This window comes from Rana temporaria, chromosome 12 (genome assembly GCF_905171775.1).
Source record: "Rana temporaria chromosome 12, aRanTem1.1, whole genome shotgun sequence".
In the NCBI taxonomy this organism is placed as follows: Eukaryota; Metazoa; Chordata; class Amphibia; order Anura; family Ranidae; genus Rana; species Rana temporaria.
In genome coordinates, this window is record NC_053500.1 from 115400426 (window position 1) to 115421582 (window position 21157).

At 45.0% G+C, this 21157-nt stretch overlaps 1 protein-coding gene across 1 annotated transcript in view; it reads right to left on the minus strand.

Annotated features, from left to right (window-relative positions):
• LOC120918614 (protein-glutamine gamma-glutamyltransferase E-like) overlaps positions 1 to 21157 on the minus strand; it is a 54825-nt gene that overhangs the window by 21407 nt on the left and 12261 nt on the right. Inside the window, exons 3-8 of the mRNA XM_040330288.1 lie at positions 20102 to 20344; positions 16982 to 17100; positions 15177 to 15305; positions 12243 to 12420; positions 3843 to 3978; positions 1481 to 1584 (exon numbers count right to left, since the gene is read on the minus strand). Of these exons, the coding sequence (XP_040186222.1) occupies positions 1481 to 1584; positions 3843 to 3978; positions 12243 to 12420; positions 15177 to 15305; positions 16982 to 17100; positions 20102 to 20344 (909 nt within the window). The remainder of the gene's footprint in view (positions 1 to 1480; positions 1585 to 3842; positions 3979 to 12242; positions 12421 to 15176; positions 15306 to 16981; positions 17101 to 20101; positions 20345 to 21157) is intronic.

Sequence of the window (21157 nt, forward strand, 5' to 3'; positions counted from 1 at the left end):
GAGAAAACCTACAGCAAGGTTCCTGAGGAGGAGAGATAGATAAGGGATGGTCCTAAATACCTATTGCATAGTTGCCAACAGTCCCGGATTTCCCGGGACATTCATGGATTTAGAACCCTTGTCCTGGATTGTTTTTGTCCCGATTTTTTTTCCCGAGACTTTGTCCCGGGAAATTCAAAAATGTTTTTGCCAAAAAACGGCAACAGGTACACCAAAATGGCCGCCGCCGCCACTGTGTTGTTTCCTATAGTCCTCTTGTGTTCAGTGTAGAGGAGAGGGGCAGCCAATCGGCTTCTCTCTTTTGGCGGCCCCTCCCCGATATCCACTGAACATGTGGATGGGATGCGATCTTCCTCTACCCGCCGCTGCCGCCACCTAGTTCATGGGTCTGCAAAGTTCATGGGTCCCAGAGGTACGATTGATCATCCGGCCCGCTATGTGCTTTTATCCGGCCTGCAGAGTCATCAGACTTAGTGCAGGTACGGACTCAGGTCGAGTTGCGGGATTCGCGGGGCTTCCAACTTGGCCGGTAAGCTTTTCACACAGATCTATAGCAGGCGATAGTGGGGAAAGGAATGTGCGGGGGGGGGGCACAAGTGTAGAGGGGCTCTGATGACACAAGTGTGGAGGGGACTCTGATTTAAACGAATGTCACGCCCCCTAATTATAGCAAGTCTCCGCCTACATGCCAAAAAGTGTCCCGGATTTATTTTTTGCAATGTTGGCAACTATGCTCTTGGAGACCTCTGGCGTTGGGGAAGGGCCTTGTGCCCAGCTAGCTAACCTCAAGGGTACATGCCTGAAGAAGCATTCCACAAGCACCCTGCCATATGTAAGTCTTGCATGGGATTGCAATGGATGTCCAAAGGTGCCTTACTGTCCACAGTGCAACGAAACTAAGCACATTGTTGTAACTACAGTACTGACTATTCATTCGATAAATACAAAATCAGGAAAGATAGTGGGGTTGATTTACTAGTAAAAAATCTGGTGCAGCTGTGCATAGAAACCAATCAGCTTCCATTTCGGCCTAAAAAAGCCAAGAACAATTGGAGAATACCCACTTTCTTAAACCGGCAGGGAAACCACCAAAAGTCAAAAATGTCATTAATGTGACGTCACCAAAACAGGAAGTGGCTCTTCAACAATTTTTTTCAAAGCTTAAATGAACAAGCTGATGTTAGAAGCTGATTGACTACCACGTGCAGCTGCACCAGATATCTTCAGTTTTAGTAAATCAAACCTATTGTCTTGTCTGTACTCTGTAAGCCACAGCTTAATTGCTAGCCTTGCCCACAGGTGCACTGGCCTAGATTTAATACAACGACTGCACACTAGTACCCAAACATCATTACCTGAGCACCTCACAGTACAAAAGCAAAGAGAAGTTTGTTTTTGTAACTGCTGGGGTCGAGTTTTATAGAAAGAATAGAATAAAGCTTTGATAGTAAAGCTGTCCACCTCATCACATCTTTCTTACCTTGGCTTTGTTCCTGTGGTGTTGAATCCAGAACTTGCCAGCCACTGTAATAAAGGCCAAGGTCTCGTCTTAAGAACCAGGATTCATTCCACACATGAAAGTTCCTGCATTGTAAAGAGAATTTAGAACACGTTGACACTCACCAATCCTAAAATTTGGAATGTCTCCTTTATTAGCGTAGATTGATCAAGATTTTGAGTTACATTTTTTTTTTTTATGTTTTCATTTCAAACAACATACATACAAGAAATTTGACAAAAAATAAATGGGCATTTCATACAATAAACATATTATGTTATAGATATCCCTTTCCTTTGTCCATTTTACATTACCCAATTAAAGTCCAACAGTGGGACAGTTTCTTATAATTCAATGTATTTTAAGGTTATGTCTCAGTTTCAAAGACCTCCCCTATCAAGAAATTCATTCTCTCAATCTAAATATATACCCATAAAAAAGTATGTTTCCCTACATGCCTAAATAGGGTATCTCTAACCCATTTATATGTCAATAATTATACCTATATTTCAAGTAATATTTATTAAAATTATCTTGATCCTAACCTCAGGCATTGTTGACCACATCCTAAAATTAATATCAAGTTTCTTCTACACACACATGTGGACCAAGACTTACAAATTAACACTCTAAAGACGAACAAACCGAACCAACACAAAACTAAGTCAAGTTACACTATAAATATTTTGATAATATTAAAGACGTTCGGAAATCTTCCCATTTTTGCAATGTCCTTAAGTTTTTTGTTTTTTTTTAAAACCATCTTCTGCACCAAGGACTGCATCTCGCTCATCTAACACACCCATTCTACCATGAAGGGACCTATAATTTTCCGTCGGTTACGGGCTATGACCATATGTCCTAGAATATCTTTTTGAATAGATTTTATTGATCCAGGAATAATTGATAGCACAGACATAAGTATATCTGGTTGCATGGTAGAGTCTGTAATTTTTACCGATATATACAAAAAATCTTGGACCAAAATGAAAAAACAGTAATACCATATGTGCGACATTGTGCCACTTGCATTAGGATATCTCCAACCTCTCTCCTCATTCTCAACATTGATTTTGTGCATATCTACTTGACACTGGTACCATCTTGCTAAAATTGTATTGTTTCTTTCCTGATGTCTGGCCGATAAGGACAATTTATGTGTTAAAAGGAACGACTTTTCCCAATTGGTACTGGGAATTGTTGTCTCTAGTTATTCTTCCCATTTAGTTAAATATGTTAATTCTTCACCTAAATTTTTAGGAAGCAAATATTTATAGATGGTGGATAGGACATGAGTTGGTCTTTGTTCTTGTAATATTAATTGTTCAAATTCTGTTAATGGTCTGTCTAATGGAAAATGTTGTGTCAAAAATGTAATATATGTTTGAAGTTGTTGATATTGCATCCATTTAGTCCTAAACTCTAAACCCCAAGAGTTCAGCGGGGAGATTTTGCCATCTACCAGAGTCTGGACAAGTCTTACATCTTCACGACTATGCCATTTTAAAAACACAGATGCTTCCAGGATTAGAAAGAGGAGTTACATTTTTATAAATTTTCCCACATTCCCTTTTCTGTGCCGTCCAGAATGTAAGGGGAAAAGGGGGGTAATATCTATAACAGATGAGCATAAATACTGTGACAGATGGACACAAGTCGCATGTCACAAGTTGAAACAGTTAAGATGCTGATCCGACTTGAATGCTACTTCCTTTCAATTTTATGGGCTGAAATGGGTCAGAAGTCTGACAGACCAGTTAAGATGGCTCTTATAGGGAACCATTGATTTTGACATTTCATGTGACTTGTGCTCTTGAAATCGAAACACTTGTTGCACCAGTGTGAACCAGCCCTTAGCAAAAGAGTGAAAAAAAAAAACCTTTATAAAAAAAACGTTATACTTTCCAGGGGGAGGGGGGGCATGCAGGGATGTAATAATAATGAATACCATATTTGTGCAGAGTTTCTCATGCAACATTTATATTTGCTTTCTTACTACACTTAACTTACTTTGTTCAATAAACATAAGTTATACACTGTAAACATACAGTGTATATACTGTATTCATTGGCGTATAACTCACTTTTTTACCCTGAAAATAGAGGGTAAACTGTGCCTGCGTGTTATACGCAGGGGGCGGTGGAAAGTTTCTTTCCTGAAACCTCCCTCTTAAAGTTAGGGTGCGTGTTATACGCCTGTGCGTGTTATATGCCGATAAATACAGTATTTACAATGTATAATTTATGTATAATAAACTTTATAAAAATAACTGACTTCTGCGATCACACATGTTGTATGTTTCCTACTTAGGTCACTCTATCGTTTACTGTAAAACACAACTTACCAAATGCTGTCATCAGAGAGTTCCAAGAACTTCCCGTCTGTGTCATAGTGCATGTCTATGACCATGTTTCCATCTGTGTTATGGGCGGAGTTGAAATTTGTAATGACTCTGGTAGGGATGCCCAGACACCTGAGAGCTGATGCAACAAGAGACAATCATATAATTAGCATATATCAAGGTGATTTCCAACAAAGGTTGAGAGTAATGAAATGATTTATATTTTGAGAAGAGTGCATTAGTGCATTATGTTTACCTTCTTAGTGATAAGGTTTATTAGATTCAGCATAACATTTATTGGCTTGGAGCAAAACCTGGCACTCCCTTTTTCTTCTTGGCTAAAAAGTTATTTTGACAGGTTGACTTTAAAGTGTATCCAAACCCAACAACAAAAAAATTACATACTATGATATAATTGTAGCACTAGCTCCGCAAGGGCTACTGAGTTGTGTCCCAGGTTATTTTCCCTTTGTATAGAGGAAGCCAGGCAAACATCGATTTTCAATCTTCTTGCTCATAAAACTAGGGGTTGGCATTTTAAAAGTTTATTGCAGATTAGCTTAGGGGGGGTTAGGGAGCTGTGGGAGCAGCAGATTCTGTTTAGCGGAGGAGCCTGTGTGAAAGGGGCCTAACAAAGTTCTTTGGACAGGAGGATTATGTGGACAACACTGGGACACCATTATTGTTCCAAACCAGGACGCCTTAACCCCTGATTCACATATATGGGGTGCAGGGAAACATGGCGAATCCTGAGCGTTTACCACACCGCATTGAAATTGCACTTCCTTTATGCGATCTGCCACCGGTGGCAATGTTAAATGATTGACACCCCAAAACACATCACAAAACGTTGTGCAATTGCAAGATTCGGATTGCATGGGTGTGAACACCCATGTGATCTGATTCCAGTGCGGCAAAGAAAAGATGCCTGCGCCTTTTTTGTGCAGTGTGGTACCATCCGAAATGAATGGGCTTAAATCGTACTGCAAAGAATCGCATGTGATTTGAATAGGAATGCAGTGCGCTTACTATCTGAATCACAGCGTTCACAAGCGTGAACCCGGGCTAAAACCAGTGCACCAGTGGTTAACAACAGCGACAGTCACTGTGATCCTTCTCCCTTAGGTCTGTACTCAGTGTCCCCGGGGCTTGGATGTCTCCCTCAGACTCAGACAGACTCCTCTGTGAAGCTTCCAGATTGGATCCTCAGTGGTACCCCTCTTTTGGCACCCAAAAAACTTGTAGCAGGACTATGCTGTTTTAGTTTATGTATTGTTCCGTTACAGCCAGGGCTCAAGTCCTGCGGGAACGCGTGGGAACAGGGTCCCTGCACATTTTTCACAGCAGGAACGCAGTTCCCTTTGCAGGACTAGAGCAGCCGAGCCGCCCGAGCCGCCCAAGCCAATCCTTCACTAAGCGGCGATGCCCAGCTCGAGTCACTGTCAGGGGCAGGCCAACCTTAGTAATCCTTTATGTCACTGGCAACTTCCTGTATATAGATTCATTGGGTAGTGTGCGGGTATTCCGTCACTTGGCGCAATGTCTTCTGGGAGCTTTTGTCATTGTTCCCAGGAGACATTGTGGAGGTCTGCCGCGAGTTATGGCGGGATTTATAAAGAACTTGCTTAAAGTGCTTTTTAAATCCCGCGATAACAGGAAACAGCCAGTAACATAAAGGATTACTAAGGTACAGTGGATCGAAGAAAAAAAAACATGCGGTTTAGAAATTATGCATCTAAGCGTATCATTTTTTTTTTCTGGTGGGGGGGGTGGATCTTGGGTGGGAGTTCCCACACTTTTTTCCCCAGGACTTGACCCCTGGTTACAGCCAAGAACAAAAAAACAGCTGATTCTGCATTTTAGGTGCAGTATTTGAATTACACATCTTGGCATCCATGGATTTATTATTTTATGTTATAATCATCTAAAAAAAAAAAAAAACTTTATATTTTTAATATATGCTAGTCACAGCAGACACCCTGTAGGTCTGGCAGCATGTGGTACTTCAGGTATGTAAATGGTTTTCACAGTAGTAATTATGATTCATAATCGCGTGGTTAGTAGGTTTAATCCTACATACATTATCGCATATTCCTGCATCTCATTTCCACATTTCAGCACCAGTTTTGGGAAGCACAAACCCTCGTTGCAATTAGTCATTTCATATTTTAAGATTTATTTCTAATACATATAAGGGTTAGTGACAGGGGCGGACTGACAACTCATGGGGCCCCCATGCAATAGGAGATTATGGGGCCCCCAGGCAATAGATTATGGGGTTAAAATAAAGTAAAAATAATGCGCAACCTGACAAATCACATTAAAAGCGAGTATAAATGTGTATGTATGTAACAAAATAACTAGTGATTGGGGATAGCGCGGATTAACCATACTACACAATAGATTATGGGGCCACACAGTATACACACACAGACTCACAGTATACACACACACAGAATATACATACACACACTGAAAATGTACTGGAGAGGCGGGGCAGCTATAATCTTGGGATTTAAAAATAAAACACAGCTTTTTACATACAGTCCCTGGTTTTACTGAGGCTGGAAACCTGATGGGGCCCCCTAGTGGCATGGGGCCCTCGGGCAGCAGTGGCGGCTGGTGCTCAAAATATTTGGGGGGGCGCAAAGGAAAAAAAAAATTGCAGTCTCACTGTGCCCAAACGCAGCCACTGTTACATGCCATCAAACGCAGCCACTGTTACATGCCATCAAACGCAGCCACTGTGCCATCAATTTGCACCACTGTGCCATGCCATCAAATGCAGCCACTGTGCCATCAATTCGCACCACTGTGCCATGCCATTAAACGCAGTCACTGTGCCATGCCATTAAACGCAGTCACTGTGCCATCAATTTGCACCACTGTGCCATGCCATTAAACGCAGTCACTGTGCCATCAATTTGCACCACTGTGCCATGCCATTAAACGCAGTCACTGTGCCATGCCATTAAACGCAGTCACTGTGCCATCAATTTGCACCACTGTTACATGCCATCAAACGCAGCCACTGTGCCATCAATTTGCACCACTGTGCCATGCCATCAAATGCAGCCACTGTGCCATCAGTTTGCACCACTGTGCCATGCCATCAAATGCAGCCACTGTGCCATCAATTCGCACCACTGTGCCATGCCATTAAACGCAGTCACTGTGCCATGCCATTAAACGCAGTCACTGTGCCATGCCATCAAATGCAGTCACTGTGCCATCAATTTGCACCACTGTGCCATGCCATTAAACGCAGTCACTGTGCCATCCATTGTCACCACTGTGCCATGCCATTAAACGCAGCCACTGTGCCATACATTGTCACCACTGTGCCATACATTGTCACCACTGTGCCCTTTAATGGTCGCCGCTGTGCCAATTGTCCCCACTGTGCCCTGTAAATTGCTTTCTTCCCCCCCGGCCCGGCACTTACCGTTACTGGAGTCAGGCATCCACGTCCCACGATGTCTTCTCCCGCCCTCGATGACTGACAGGCGTCTAAGTCAATCAGGTTACTGGTAGCCAGAACCGGCCAACCTGATTGGCTGAGGCGCCTGTCATCTTATTCAAGGGGCGTACAGTCTGTGCGCTCCGAGAATAAGCTTCCGGGACCCGAGGGCTGTATTGGGAAAGCCTATCAGAGCTGTTGGCTTTGATAGACATTTCCCTACAGCCAACCAGCTGGCGTTATTCAGATGGCCGGACATTGAGCGCCGACCATCTGAATAAAAGCGGCAGCGGCGAAAATAACATAGATTCGTGCAATGGATGAATCTATGTTATTTCACTCAGTGGCGGTGAGAGCCAGAGGGGGCGGCGCTCCAGCGCCCTCTATGGACGAACCGCCACTGGGGGGGAGGGATGGTGGGATGAGTGCCCGGGGGGGTGGTGGGATGAGTGCCTGGGGGGGGGGGGGGTGGGATGAGTGCCCGGGGGGGGGTGGTGGGATGAGTGCCCGGGGGGGGATGGTGAGATGAGTGCCCGGGGGAGGGATGGTGGGATGAGTGCCCGGGGGGGTGGTGGGATGAGTGCCCGGGGGGGGATGGTGGGATGAGTGCCTGGGGGGAGGCATGGTGGGATGAGTGCCCGGGGGGGATGGTGGGATGAGTGCCTGGGGGGAGGGATGGTGGGATGAGTACCCGGGGGGAGGGATGGTGGGATGAGTGCCGGGGGGGAGGGATGGTGGGATGAGTGCCCGGGGGGGGTGGTGGGATGAGTGCCTGGGGGGAGGGATGGTGGGATGAGTGCCCGGGGGGGATGGTGGGATGAGTGCCGGGGGGGGAGGGATGGTGGGATGAGTGCCCGGGGGGATGGTGGGATGAGTGCCCGGGGGGGGATGGTGGGATGAGTGCCTGGGGGGAGGGATGGTGGGATGAGTGCCTGGGGGGAGGGATGGTGGGATGAGTGCCCGGGGGGGGTGGTGGGATGAGTGCCCGGGGGGGGGGGGGGGTGGGATGAGTGCCCGGGGGGGGGGATGGTGGGATGAGTGCCTGGGGGGGGGGATGGTGGGATGAGTGCCCGGGGGGGATGGTGGGATGAGTGCCGGGGGGGGGGGTGGTGGGATGAGTGCCCGGGGGGGGGTGGTGGGATGAGTGCCTGGGGGGAGGGATGGTGGGATGAGTGCCCGGGGGGGATGGTGGGATGAGTGCCGGGGGGAGGGATGGTGGGATGAGTGCCCGGGGGGGGGGGGTGGTGGGATGAGTGCCTGGGGGGGGGGATGGTGGGATGAGTGCCTGGGGGGAGGGATGGTGGGATGAGTGCCCGGGGGGGATGGTGGGATGAGTGCCGGGGGGAGGGATGGTGGGATGAGTGCCCGGGGGGGGGTGGTGGGATGAGTGCCCGGGGGGGAGGGATGGTGGGATGAGTGCCCGGGGGGGGGGATGGTGGGATGAGTGCCTGGGGGGAGGGATGGTGGGATGAGTGCCCGGGGGGGATGGTGGGATGAGTGCCGGGGGGAGGGATGGTGGGATGAGTGCCCGGGGGGGGGGGTGGTGGGATGAGTGCCTGGGGGGAGGGATGGTGGGATGAGTGCCCAGGGGGGAGGGATGGTGGGATGAGTGCCCGGGGGGGATGGTGGGATGAGTGCCTGGGGGGAGGGATGGTGGGATGAGTGCCCGGGGGGGATGGTGGGATGAGTGCCGGGGGGAGGGATGGTGGGATGAGTGCCCAGGGGGGAGGGATGGTGGGATGAGTGCCCGGGGGGAGGGATGGTGGGATGAGTGCCTGGGGGGAGGGATGGTGGGATGAGTGCCCGGGGGGGGATGGTGGGATGAGTGCCCGGGAGGGATGGTGGGATGAGTGCCTGGGGGGAGGGATGGTGGGATGAGTGCCTGGGGGGGGGGTGGGATGAGTGCCTGGGGGCTGGGGGGTGAGTCCCTTAACATTAGCAGCCCCCCCCCCCCCCCCCCCTTTAGAGATCCCATTAGCTGAGTGAATATCAGTGCTGTGGCGGCAGGACTCTGAGTGAACTGCGGGGGGAGGGGGGGGGCCGCTGCTGGATTGTAGCTGAGAGCCCACGGCCAACACAAACACAGGTATGCTGCTGGAATCCCCCCCCCCTCCTCTCCCCTCGCAGCGCCGCATACCTGTGTTTGTGTTGGCCGTGGGCTCTCAGCTACAATCCAGCAGCGGCCTCCCCCCGCAATTCACTCAGAGTCCTGCCGCCACAGCACTCACCAGTCCGGAGCACAGTGCGTGCTTGAAATTCCCCCCTCCATCTCAATGTGCCGCTGCTGGAAGAGAGCTCACGGTTGGCCACAAACACAGCTATGCTGGTGGTGGCGGAGCTGGCTGGCAGTACTAGCGGCGGCGGGACTCGGGAGTGCTGATGCGGGGGATGGAGACGGGAAGTAACACTTACCTTCTTGGCGCCGCTCCTCAATAATGCCCCCACACGCTACAGAGAGATGCCGCCGAAAGTCATGTGACGATCCGCCCACTGACCTCTGCTCCGGTCCTGCCAATCCCATGATAGCTAGCGGACATGCTAGCAAATCAAATGAAGTGGGAGTGTGTGCGGGCGCACAGCTTGCGCCCTGCACACGCCCTAAACACGGGCAAATCAGCTTCCCAGCCTGCGATCAGCTGATTGCAGGCTGGGAAGCTTCCCATAGACCGCCGCATGTCCGGCGCCTGGTCACTCTTAAAGTGACATTTAAAAAAAAAAAAAAAAAAAAATTTTTTTTTCCTTCCACAGCTTGGGGGGGCGGCGCCCGAGCGCCCCCTATGGGCGGGCCGCCACTGTCGGGCAGTGCCTGAGTGCCCGAATGGTCAGCCCGCCCCTGGGTAGTGACAAAGTTTAAAGGTGAATACAAAGCTCTATCACACAACAGTCATGCCTAGCAGGGAAAGGAACCTAACTTTTCTGTGCTGCAGTTTAAGTGCGCTAGTGGTAAACAGCCGCTCGTTTTAGCAGGGCTTTACTGCTGTTTAAGCGGCCCCTTTCGGCCACGTTTTTAATCCAAATGAAGGGGTTAAAAATGCCCATGTTGCGGCGTTTCGGAAGCGCTGCCGATTCATTGCAATGGGCAGGACCCCGAAGATGCTGCTTGCAGGACTTTTTCTAACGTCCCGCAAGCACACCGCCCCAGTGGGAAAGTACTCGGGCTCTCACACTCGGGTGGCATGGGAGGCAGTTTTCAGGCACTATTTCTAACGCTAAAACGGCTGAAAACTGCCTCAGTGTGAAAGGGGTCTTAAAAAAATCCTGTAGCTGCTGACTTTTTTAAAAGGATACTTTACCGTCCAGGGATCCAGTGCCGTTGTCAACCAGACTAGTTATTCACTCGTTTTTGGGTTCCTGGTGCCGGCATCCTAACTGTGGGCAGCTGACTATGCTGCTCTCAGCTTCATAGCAGGCTGCCCACTGTGCATGCGAGAGCCATGTGGCACTTTGTGAATGGTCCTGCAGTCTTCTGGGACCTGTGACGTATCACAAAAGGTTGCGGGAAGGGAGGGGGGTTGGAGAACTTCTGCTTGGATCGCCTAGGCAATCCAAGCAGAAGTGGGAGTAAGTATCTGTCAAAACTAGGTACCTGCTCTCCCTCCAAAAAACATAATATGTCAAATATGGTAGAGGATGGGGGGAGGAGGACATAAAGTGGAACTTCCCCTTTTGGGTGAAGTTTGACTTTAAGTAACACTCACTTAGTTCATATCCCTTCTCTAGCCTGTGCCTGGACAGTGAAAAGAGTAGTAGAACGCTGAGGAGCTCACTTTCTGCCACTCTGCTCTGTTACGTTTTCAAATGTGGGGCAAAGTGACATTCTCTGCAAAGGACATACACCTACCCCCATATAGTCACCTTAGCGTTCCTCTCCTCCTAAAATCAACTCAAATCAAGTAAAATCAAGTGTCAGCGACCCTGGAGAGGAAGGAGTTCACTGCGTTGGCCATGTGACAGTGTTTGGCCGATTGGCTGCTAGGCCCAGGCACTGCCAAGGAAGTGCAGGTAAGGTGAGTATAAAGGCAGAGACACTGTCAATTTTCCCTACATCGGCATGGCCTCCTGGCTTTTGCACATATAGACTACCATAAGGTTCCTGTGCATGCTTGTTGGTGTATGTTAATGTGTTTCTGGTTGCTGACTTTGCTTCTTGGATTACCTCTTGGATTTACGCTGATCTTGTTGCCAACCCTGCCTGTTCCCAAGGCCGCCTTCTGGTTGACCCCTGTGTATTTCTGCCTTGGTCCACTACTTGGTTCATTTAGGATTGTCCTTCCTCCCATCTGGTTCCTGTCTTTGGCCTCTACTAAACATACCCGGATCGATTGCTGAGGTTTAATATTGCTGAAAGGGTATTGGGAGACCAGACTTCCCATAGGCTCTATAAGACTGGTGGAAAACAGTCTTTATCTCTGGTAAGCGGTTAATCCTTACTTCACGAATTGCATGGGTGAACACCTTCTCACAGCAATCAAGATATCATCACATCTTGCTAATTAAGGAATTGTTTTCACACCAGATTGAGACACTTTTTAATTTCTGGGTTTTTAAATGGACTTTGCTGTTTTTTCTATCACTTATTAATTTAATTCATTTATTTGGATTCCTTCTCTTATCAAAGAGTTATTTTTGTTTACACTTTATTTTTGTTTACACTGTTTTTTACTTAATTGTATTTAAGTATTCTATCACTATTAATAGCGCTGCACTGCCTTTTATATTTATGCTTCTTAATTTGTTGTACACATTTTAGTGCTAGCTGCTACATATCTTTCTTTTGTTTGTTTGTTCATAACATCACTCATCACTTTTTTATCATTAATTTTTTAGCGCAGCGCCAACCTTTTGGTTTTTTCCTTTTACCATAAGAGGAACAACCAATCCAAACTGCACACAAAATATAACTATGGGCATATTGCACAATAGCAAGAAAATGTACACCTCACCTGTACACATCACCGCTGCAAAGACCCAGCACTGCCCATACTTTACTGGCTTGTATTCGTCATTTTTCCATTTCCAAAGAATTTCCACACTTCCATTCCAGCTGTTTGGGTCAGCCCCATCTGAAAAGTCTTTTTCCCACTTCCCTTCAAGCACACCAAAGTCGTCATTGCTGTTGACCTTCAACCACAAACAGAATACTGTTACTGTTGTTTTCTACTTTCATTGCATAACGGATATAATCAAGGTGAGGGATCCAATTGTGTCTACAGAAACTGTTAAAAATTCTCAGTCCCGTAGCATCACCTTGGTGATCCTTAAACCACTTCAGCCCCGGACCATTAGGCTGGCCAAAGGGCAAAAAAAAATTCCTCGGTTTAGGCCGATACGTATTCTTCTACATATTTTTGGTAAAAAAATCACAATAAGCATTTATTGATTGGTTTGCGCAAAAGTTTTAGCGTCTACAAATAGGGGATAGTTTTATGGCATTTTTATTAATAATTTTTTTTTTTTACTAGTAATGGCGGCGATCAGCGATTTTTATCTTGACTGCGACATTATGGCGGACACATCGGACACTTTTGACACCATTTTGGGACCATTGTCATTTTTACAGCGATCAGTGCTATAAAAATGCACGGATTACTGTAAAAATGACACTGGCAGTAAAGGGGTTAACCTGTAGGGGGCGCTGAAGGGGTTGAGTGTGACCTAGGGAGTGCTTCTAACTTGCCAGGACACGTCACCAATCGCTGTTCCCGATAACAGGGAACAGACGATCAGTGACATGTCACTAGGAAGAACAGAGAGATGTGTTTACACTGACATCTCCCCGTTCTTCAGCTCTGTGACTCGATCGCGGGACACTGGCGGACATCGAGTCCGTGGGTCCCACGGGCACGGAGCTCATGACAGGGTCGCGAGCGATCCAGCAGCGTGCGCACGACCACGCGGCTGGAAAATTAAAGGGGACGTATATATACGCCCATTTGCCCAGCTGCGCCATTCTGTCGATGTAAATAGGCATGCGGTGGTCCTTAAAGCGGGGGTTCACCCCCAAAAAAATGTAACATTAGATTCAGGCGAGTTTTTAGAAGCACAATCGGGTGTTTTTTTTTAAATCGTTGCCGTACATACCGTTTTATAGATATATGTTCTCCGCGGCTTTTCGGGTATAATCTGCGGGACTGGGTGTTCCTAATTGATTGACAGGCTTCCGACCGTCGCATACAGCGCGTCAGGAGTTGCCGAAAGAAGCCGGACTGCGAGTCGGCTCTATAAGGCGCCTGCGCACCGACGTTCGGCTTCTTTCGGCAACTCATGACGCGCTGTATGCGACTTTATCACTGATCCCTTCACTGAGATCTTCCAGGGAGGCAGCAGCACCATCACTTCCTAAGCGCGGATTCTTATAGTTTTTAATCAATTAGGAACGCCCAGTCCCGCAGATTATACCCGGAAGCCGCGGAGAACATATATCTATAAAACGATATGTACGGCAACGAGGTTAAAAAAAACACCCGATTGTGCTTCTAACAACTCGCCTGAATCTAATGTTAAAAATTATTTTTTGGGTGAACCCCCGCTTTAAGCGGTTAAAGAGTTTGTTACTCCAACACTTCTAATTCCTGATATGTGTCTGCTGTGCCATGTACTTGTATGAGAAAGTCTCCTGTTCTCTTTGGATTTCTTACTTTATGTGAAATCCCTGGTGTTCCTGCTAATCCCTTTAATTTTTAAACTAAATGGGTTGTTTTACAAGGTGATCATTTACAATAACTTTAACTGTTTTTTCTGGCCAAGTAAAGAAGTTTTGGAACTCCAGCCCCATATAGTATAAGTAATAAGTGCTGAATACAAGCATTGACAAAACTAATGGTGGTGCAGAAGGTGTTAGTAAACCAATGAGAGCTCTAAAGCCTCGTACACACACACGGTTTTCTCGGCAAGAAAACTGCTGACAGAGTTTTCTTCCCGAGTAAACCGTGTGTGTGTACGAGGCTTTGAGGTTTCTCGTCAAGAAAACTGCCCAGAATCTAGACGAGAAAAATAGAGAACCTGCTCTCTATTTTCTCGTCGTGATTCTCGCCAGTGTTTTCCTGCCGAGAAACCCGAGTGTCTGTATACTTACCTGCCTCCATGAAAACCCGCGCATGCTCGAAATGACTTTGACGCATGCGCGGTAGCTTCCAAAGCTTAGGTAGGGTGAAGCAAGATGGCGGCGACGGCATCGAATGTGACGAGCGCACAGTCGAACATGTCACGGCGTTTGTGCCATTCAAAATAACGGCAGTTCTTTTGAATCGTACATCTGTACACTCGGCCGGCAAGAAAATCTTGCCAGGAATCTCGTCAGGAAAAATTAAGTTTTTTTCCTGACGAGAATCCCGGCCGTGTGTACAGGGCTTGAGACTTTGAAAGGCTATTGGGCGTTTCCACATATTGGGCATAGTGGATCAACAATAATAATGTTTAATGTTGTATAATAATTTGTCCTGATACATCAGGCCGTTTTTGTAATGAAAAGTTTGTCGATAGCAGTTAAATTGCAAAAAATAAATAAAAAACAGACACAACAATTTTCAAACAATCTCAGATACTTTTAACCAGTTTTGCAATATGCCATCAAAGGTATATGATAGGTTGCTTAGAGTGATTGAAACCAACTGAAAAGTATAGTGTGTATGATGTGTTATTTTCTCATAACGAGATTCAAATTTTAGACTTGACTTATGATTTTGTACAAATCCCAACAGCATTTAGTGCTGATATGGTAAGACTTATGTTTCTTGTGTTTATGGAGACATCAGATGCATGCGTACTTTAGGTCATCTGATAAAAGGACAACACTGAGGTTGTAATGCTCTTCAGTCTTTATAAATCAGCTTCACTGTATTCCAAGGATCTCTGTACACAAAATGATCCATTCTTACCATTGCACTGATGACTCTTCCCACATAGATGGGACTGTACCTCAAGGAGCAATCTAGACCTGGGTCTTTCTGATGGTCCAGACTTCTATCCAAGATGTCCAAGCAGATATTCAGAATATTATTTTCAAACTAGACAAGTCAAACATAACAGATAAAAGATCAAAGCCATGTAAGCTGGGCACAATCATCAAATATAATACTATAAACGGATGTAGAAGAAGATGCTATATAGTTTATAAAAAAGACTAATAAGGTACATGAGGTCCATACTGCCTTCAATTACTTCACTAAGGCCCCGTACACACGTCCGAGGAACTCGACGTGCCAAACACATCGAGTTCCTCGTCGAGTTCAGTGTGGAAGCCGCCGAGGAGCTCGGCGGGCCGACTTTCCTCATTGAACAACGAGGAAATAGAGAACATGTTCTCTTTTCGGCCCGACGAGTTCCTCGTCGGCTTCCTCGCTGAAAAGTGTACACACGACCGAGTTTCTCGGCAGAATCCAGCTCCGACCGAGTTTCTGGCTGAATTCTGCCGAGAAACTCGGTCGTGTGTACGGGGCCTGATATATTCACCATCATCCCTTCATCCCTTTTTCAGAGCATTGACTGCATTTGCTTGACCAAATCAAGAAAAGTCTGGGTAACCCATTTTCAACAACAAGTTATGTTGAGTATCTTTAAGGGGTTGTAAAGGTTCGTGTTTTTTTCACCGTAATGCATCCTATGCATTACGGTGAAAAAACACCTGGAAATGTCGGCCCCCCCGTTTTACTTACCTGAGCTCATTCACCTGCTGTGCGCGTCCTTTTCTCCACAGAGTCTGCCGTTGATTGGCTAGATTGGATAAATTGATAGCAGCGCAGCTATTGGCTCGCGCTGCTGTCAATCACATCCAATGACGCGGCCGCTGGGGGGCAGGACAGAGTCATACCCGATGTGACTATGGACGCAGCGTGTATTACAGGAAGCGCGCCCGCAAGTTAACCCCCTTGGGAGAGAGCTTCCCAGAAGGGGGTTAGCTCTTGCAGGGAGGAGCCGAGAGAGCCACAGAGGGACCCAAGAAGATGAGGATCGGGGCCACTCCCTGCAAAATGAACTGCACAGTGGAGGTAGATATAACATGTTTGTTATTTAAAAAAAAAAAGCCATACAACCCCTTTAAATGAATTGTGCATGGTCTGATTTCAGAACACATGGTAGACTTGCAGTTTAGTTTGTAAGCAGATAGGGTAACTAAAGCTGGCCATAGATTCATATTTTTTTTTTTTTAACAGTGGTGGGCTGATCAAAAAACAAACAAAAACAAAAGGATTCCCCCATCAACACAAGTGAGGTGGAAGAGGGAATCCTCCAAACTATGCTATTGTATTTTGACTCCACTGAGGAGTCAAAATAGGGGGGGGGGGACTCCTCAGCTGTCAAAATACTCTGATTAGCAGATCAAGTGAACATTTTCCAACATTCCCATTCAAGAGAAAACAATCATTGGATTGACTTCTCTGGAATGGGAACCCAATAGATGGATAGAAAATCTACCGCTCCCCTCTGAACCGGCCGATTTTTAATTCATCTATGGTCAGCTTTAGTTCTGCCTCATATTACCGTTATGTGTATTCGCTCCTTTATTGGTTACATAATAACAACCATGACAATATGAGCCTAAAATTTGGGAATTTTCTGCTGCATATATTTATAAGTGGTTGTTGATAGACGCATTTAAAAGGACTGGATATTAAATCATAAATAAATATGACATTGGTGAAATACACTCTGCTTTATATATATGAATGTCTGAGGAATTTACCTGACCATAGTTCCATCCCATCCCTGTTACATGTTTCTCATTTCCCATGAAAACGACACCATGGTCATTTAGGATATATTCTTTCCTTTCTTCTTCATTGGCCATGTACACATCATCATCTATTGGAAAGAAGTTAAAAACAGAATCTTCATTGAAAGCTTAGTTATGGAACATATCTGGAATAGCAACATTTAGCTAAGCATACAATATATGTATTATGGCCCAGATTCACGTAGGAGGGCGCATCTTTGTGCGGGCGTAACATATCCTATTTACGTTACGCCTCCGCAACTTTGACAGGCAAGTGCTGTATTCTCAAAGCAAAGTTGCAGCGGCGTAGCATAAATAGGACGGCGTAAGCCCGCCTAATTCAAATGTGAAAGATGTGGGCGTGTGTTATGTAAATTTGATGTGACCCCACGTAAATGACGCTTTTTATGAACGGTGCATGCGCCGTCCGTGAAAGTATCCCAGTGCGCATGCTCCAAATTATGCCGCAATAGTCAATGCTTTCGAAATGAACGTAAATGACGCCCAGCCCTGTTCGCGAACGACTTACGCAAAGATGTAAAACGTGAAAACGCCTCATCTACGCCTCATAGAGCAGGGGTAACTTTACGCCGGAAAAAGCCTTACGTAAACAGCGTACCTGGACTGGGACGGCCGGGCGTACGTTCGTGAATCGGCGTATCTAGCTGATTTACATATTTCTATGCGTAAATCAGCATACACGCCCCTAGCGGCCAGCGTAAATATGCAGTTAAGATACGATGGCGTAGGAGACTTACGCTGGTCGTATCTTATTCAAATTCTGGCGTATCTGATTCTTTGAATCAGGCGCCAAGATACGACGGCTCAGACTCAGAGATACGACGGCGTTTCTGGAGATACGCCGTCGTATCTCCTACGAGAATCTGGGCCTTAGAGTCCAGTTGAAGTCTCACACTTTTTTAATCTCTATTTAATCCTGAAAATTGGAAATGGTTGGTACAAAATCTATCTAACTACATATCTATTTGTGTGATTTATGTTGGGCTTTAAGTTTTCCTTCTATCATGCTAGAAAAAGGGGAGATTGGTAAGTGCTAATACAGTCACTTTTTATTTTTCATGATTTTAGAAACCTAGATTTTCTTTCCCATATTTTATTTACAGAATACATACTTTACATACCTACTTTGATAAGCAGTTTGACACACTTTATACAGTATCTTGTATATGTTACTTTCTAACATATTCAATTATTTGCCAAATGATTTATTTTCTTTATTTCATATATGCTTTAAACTTGACAGTGTACTATGGCTAGTTAGTTGATTACAATAGGGAAGAAGAGTGTCAAGACAGTTGGACATGGGGTGTAGGAAGTTTAAATCTACCCCCCTCTAAAAAAAAATGCTATGCAATACATAGAAATTGTGTGAATGTTAAAGGTCATGTATTTTAAATATACATTTTTAGACGTGTGCATTCGTTTTCGTCCGAATGCATTTTTGTCTGAATTTCTGGGATTTTCACGTTCGTTTTAACAAGCGATAACGAACGCACAGAATCCGAAATCCGAAAGATCCGTAAAAAATAATGCTTTATTTTCGTTTCATTGCGACAACAGTTCGATATAGATAGAAGATTTGACATGGCGGTGACAATAGCAATCTGTGTCTATCGAACTTGCTCTAACTCTATTAGTCCAAGATTATTCAACACAGAGAGAAAAGATTTGACATGAAGATTCGACGAAGCAGTCGCCGCGAGCAGACATTTATGGTCAAATGCTCCGCCAATAGGCTATAGAAGAATTCTAATGTTGGTTGACTAGTAATAATAATTAATAAATATAATTATTACTATTCATAAAACATTACAATTATACTATAGCTTGTGGGCGGAGCATTCGACCAAACATGTACAATTGCAGTGTCGTACAGTTTAGCTGCTTCTTCGAATCTTCTTAGAACATTCGACAGACACCATAAGCTTCCATTGACAGATTCGACCTTAATTTGGATTTTCGGACTAATGCATTTTTTAACGAAACAAAACAAATAAAAACGAATTTCGGGAGTAACTAAATACATTTATTTTTCGGACGAAAAACAAAATTCCGAAACAAAATATTTCAGTGTGCACATGTCTATTCATTTTTATAACTCATTCCTTCTTTGAAGCTCAGAACTAAAATCTGTGGCCAATGTATATCTAGCTACCTTTGCTTTACTATTGTATCTTGCACACTCTGAAAAGCTCATAGTGTACATTAGAAGCTGTCCACTTCCCTATGACCCCTGTGTCAGTGGATGACAATCAGCATTATCCAGTCCTTGTCCCTCTGAGTGGGTGTAATCATTGGCGATCTACATGCTAGGAATGCCTCCTTATCGTGACTGACACCTGTAACCCTGCCAGCCCCTTCCACCAGCTCCAGCGGGTGGCAGAGGTGAAGCGACACACTGATGATGTGACTGAGACAAAAATATTCTATATATCAAAACAACACAGTGTGAGTAGAATATTCTTTTTGCTGGTGGAGTGAACAGGGAACAAGTGAGGATGACTAGAGTTTAGTTTTAACAAAGTATTTCAGTGTAGACAAGGGAGGTTTTTTTAGGGGATTTTTGGGGATGCCAGCAAAAAGAGGTAATTTTAATACTCCAGAATATAAAATAACAGAGATGTTATTACATACATACAAAACATAGTTAAAAAATTGGCCTTTAATTTATGTGCACATGTACGGGAAAATATCTAGAATTCAAAACAGATGGAAAAATTGATCACTCAACAATAGCATTGGAGTGATTGTCCTGACATGTTTCGTCAGGGGATGTTTTAATCTTGAAAAAGTATTTCAGTGTCCTCAAATTTACAGCCAGTAAAAATTGTCTGTTAGAGTTTTCTGACTGCTGCAAAGGATTGTCACTGCTTTAAAATACTCATTGTTAATCACATGAGACTCATAGACGTAGAGATCCTTGTAAAAAAAAACTGTTAAGGTCAGTAATACTGATGTCTCCTAACTCCTCCTCGGATGAGTATACCAATGTTCACATAAATTGTTGAAAATGTAAATTGCTATATAGTAAACAGATTGTTGTCAGTGCTTCAGTCAGTTAGACCTTACCTAGACACCAGGGGTTGAAAAGCAGAATGAATTTGCCAAGGGAATATGTAACTGTTTGACCCATCACAGCAATCCGAACACTGAGGTCATATCTCCCTATGACCGCTGTGGCAGGACTAGACATGATTATCTTCAGGGAATTGCCAGGGCTGGACTCTAGGACTGCACTCCACATGCCACTGCTCCATGAGCTGGAAAGAGGAAACTCCACATTTGTGTTGGCATATCCTGAGTTTGGTGGACCTTTCAAGGACACACAAAAGACAAAAAAAATGCATTAGTATGCAATCTGAGAGGGAAACATATAAGCATATTTTACCAGGATAGATGTAGAAATCACAAGAAAAGTATTTATTCAAAACTATATTGTCATTAAAATATTCTGAATCAGTTATTCACTGGAAAATAACGGTATACCAAAGTGTCTTTTTCGTATCCTCAAACTTTCCGAGATGAGAGAGAGACAAGGTTTAGTACAAAGTATGTAGGGTAAAGGACGCTGTCCTGCTACATCCCTAGTTAAACAACCCATGAAGAAATAATATGCAAAGATAATTAGAAAAACTCATAAATAAAAGTGCTTCTCTCATCACTACTTTTCTTTCATATGGTGTTCCAAATAACAACTCAAATGATAGGTGGTTGGATGGATGGTACAACATTTTTTGTTAGAATTGAATTCCAGCATTACCTTGAGTCTTGCCAAGTTGTACATGATCCTCGCCTGTACTGAAAGTGCTTACTCTGATTTCACTGCACACTGTGAGCTTTTACATTGCAAGTTCCCTTCTTTCCTGGTCAGCATCATATAGTCCTTACCTCCACAGCCTTACTTTCCATGACCCACCACTTTAATTTATTGGATTTCAGTTCTTTCAATCATGGAGGACCAGCATCAACTTTAGCTGATACCTGGGGCTACATGTAAATGTAACCTAGGATCACCAACTCCTTCAGACTAAGATCCACCTACCAAGAATTTTTAATGCCTCCCAAGAGCATAACCCTTGCTGTGCAATACTACTGGACAGCCATACTGTTAATTTGCTCATGATT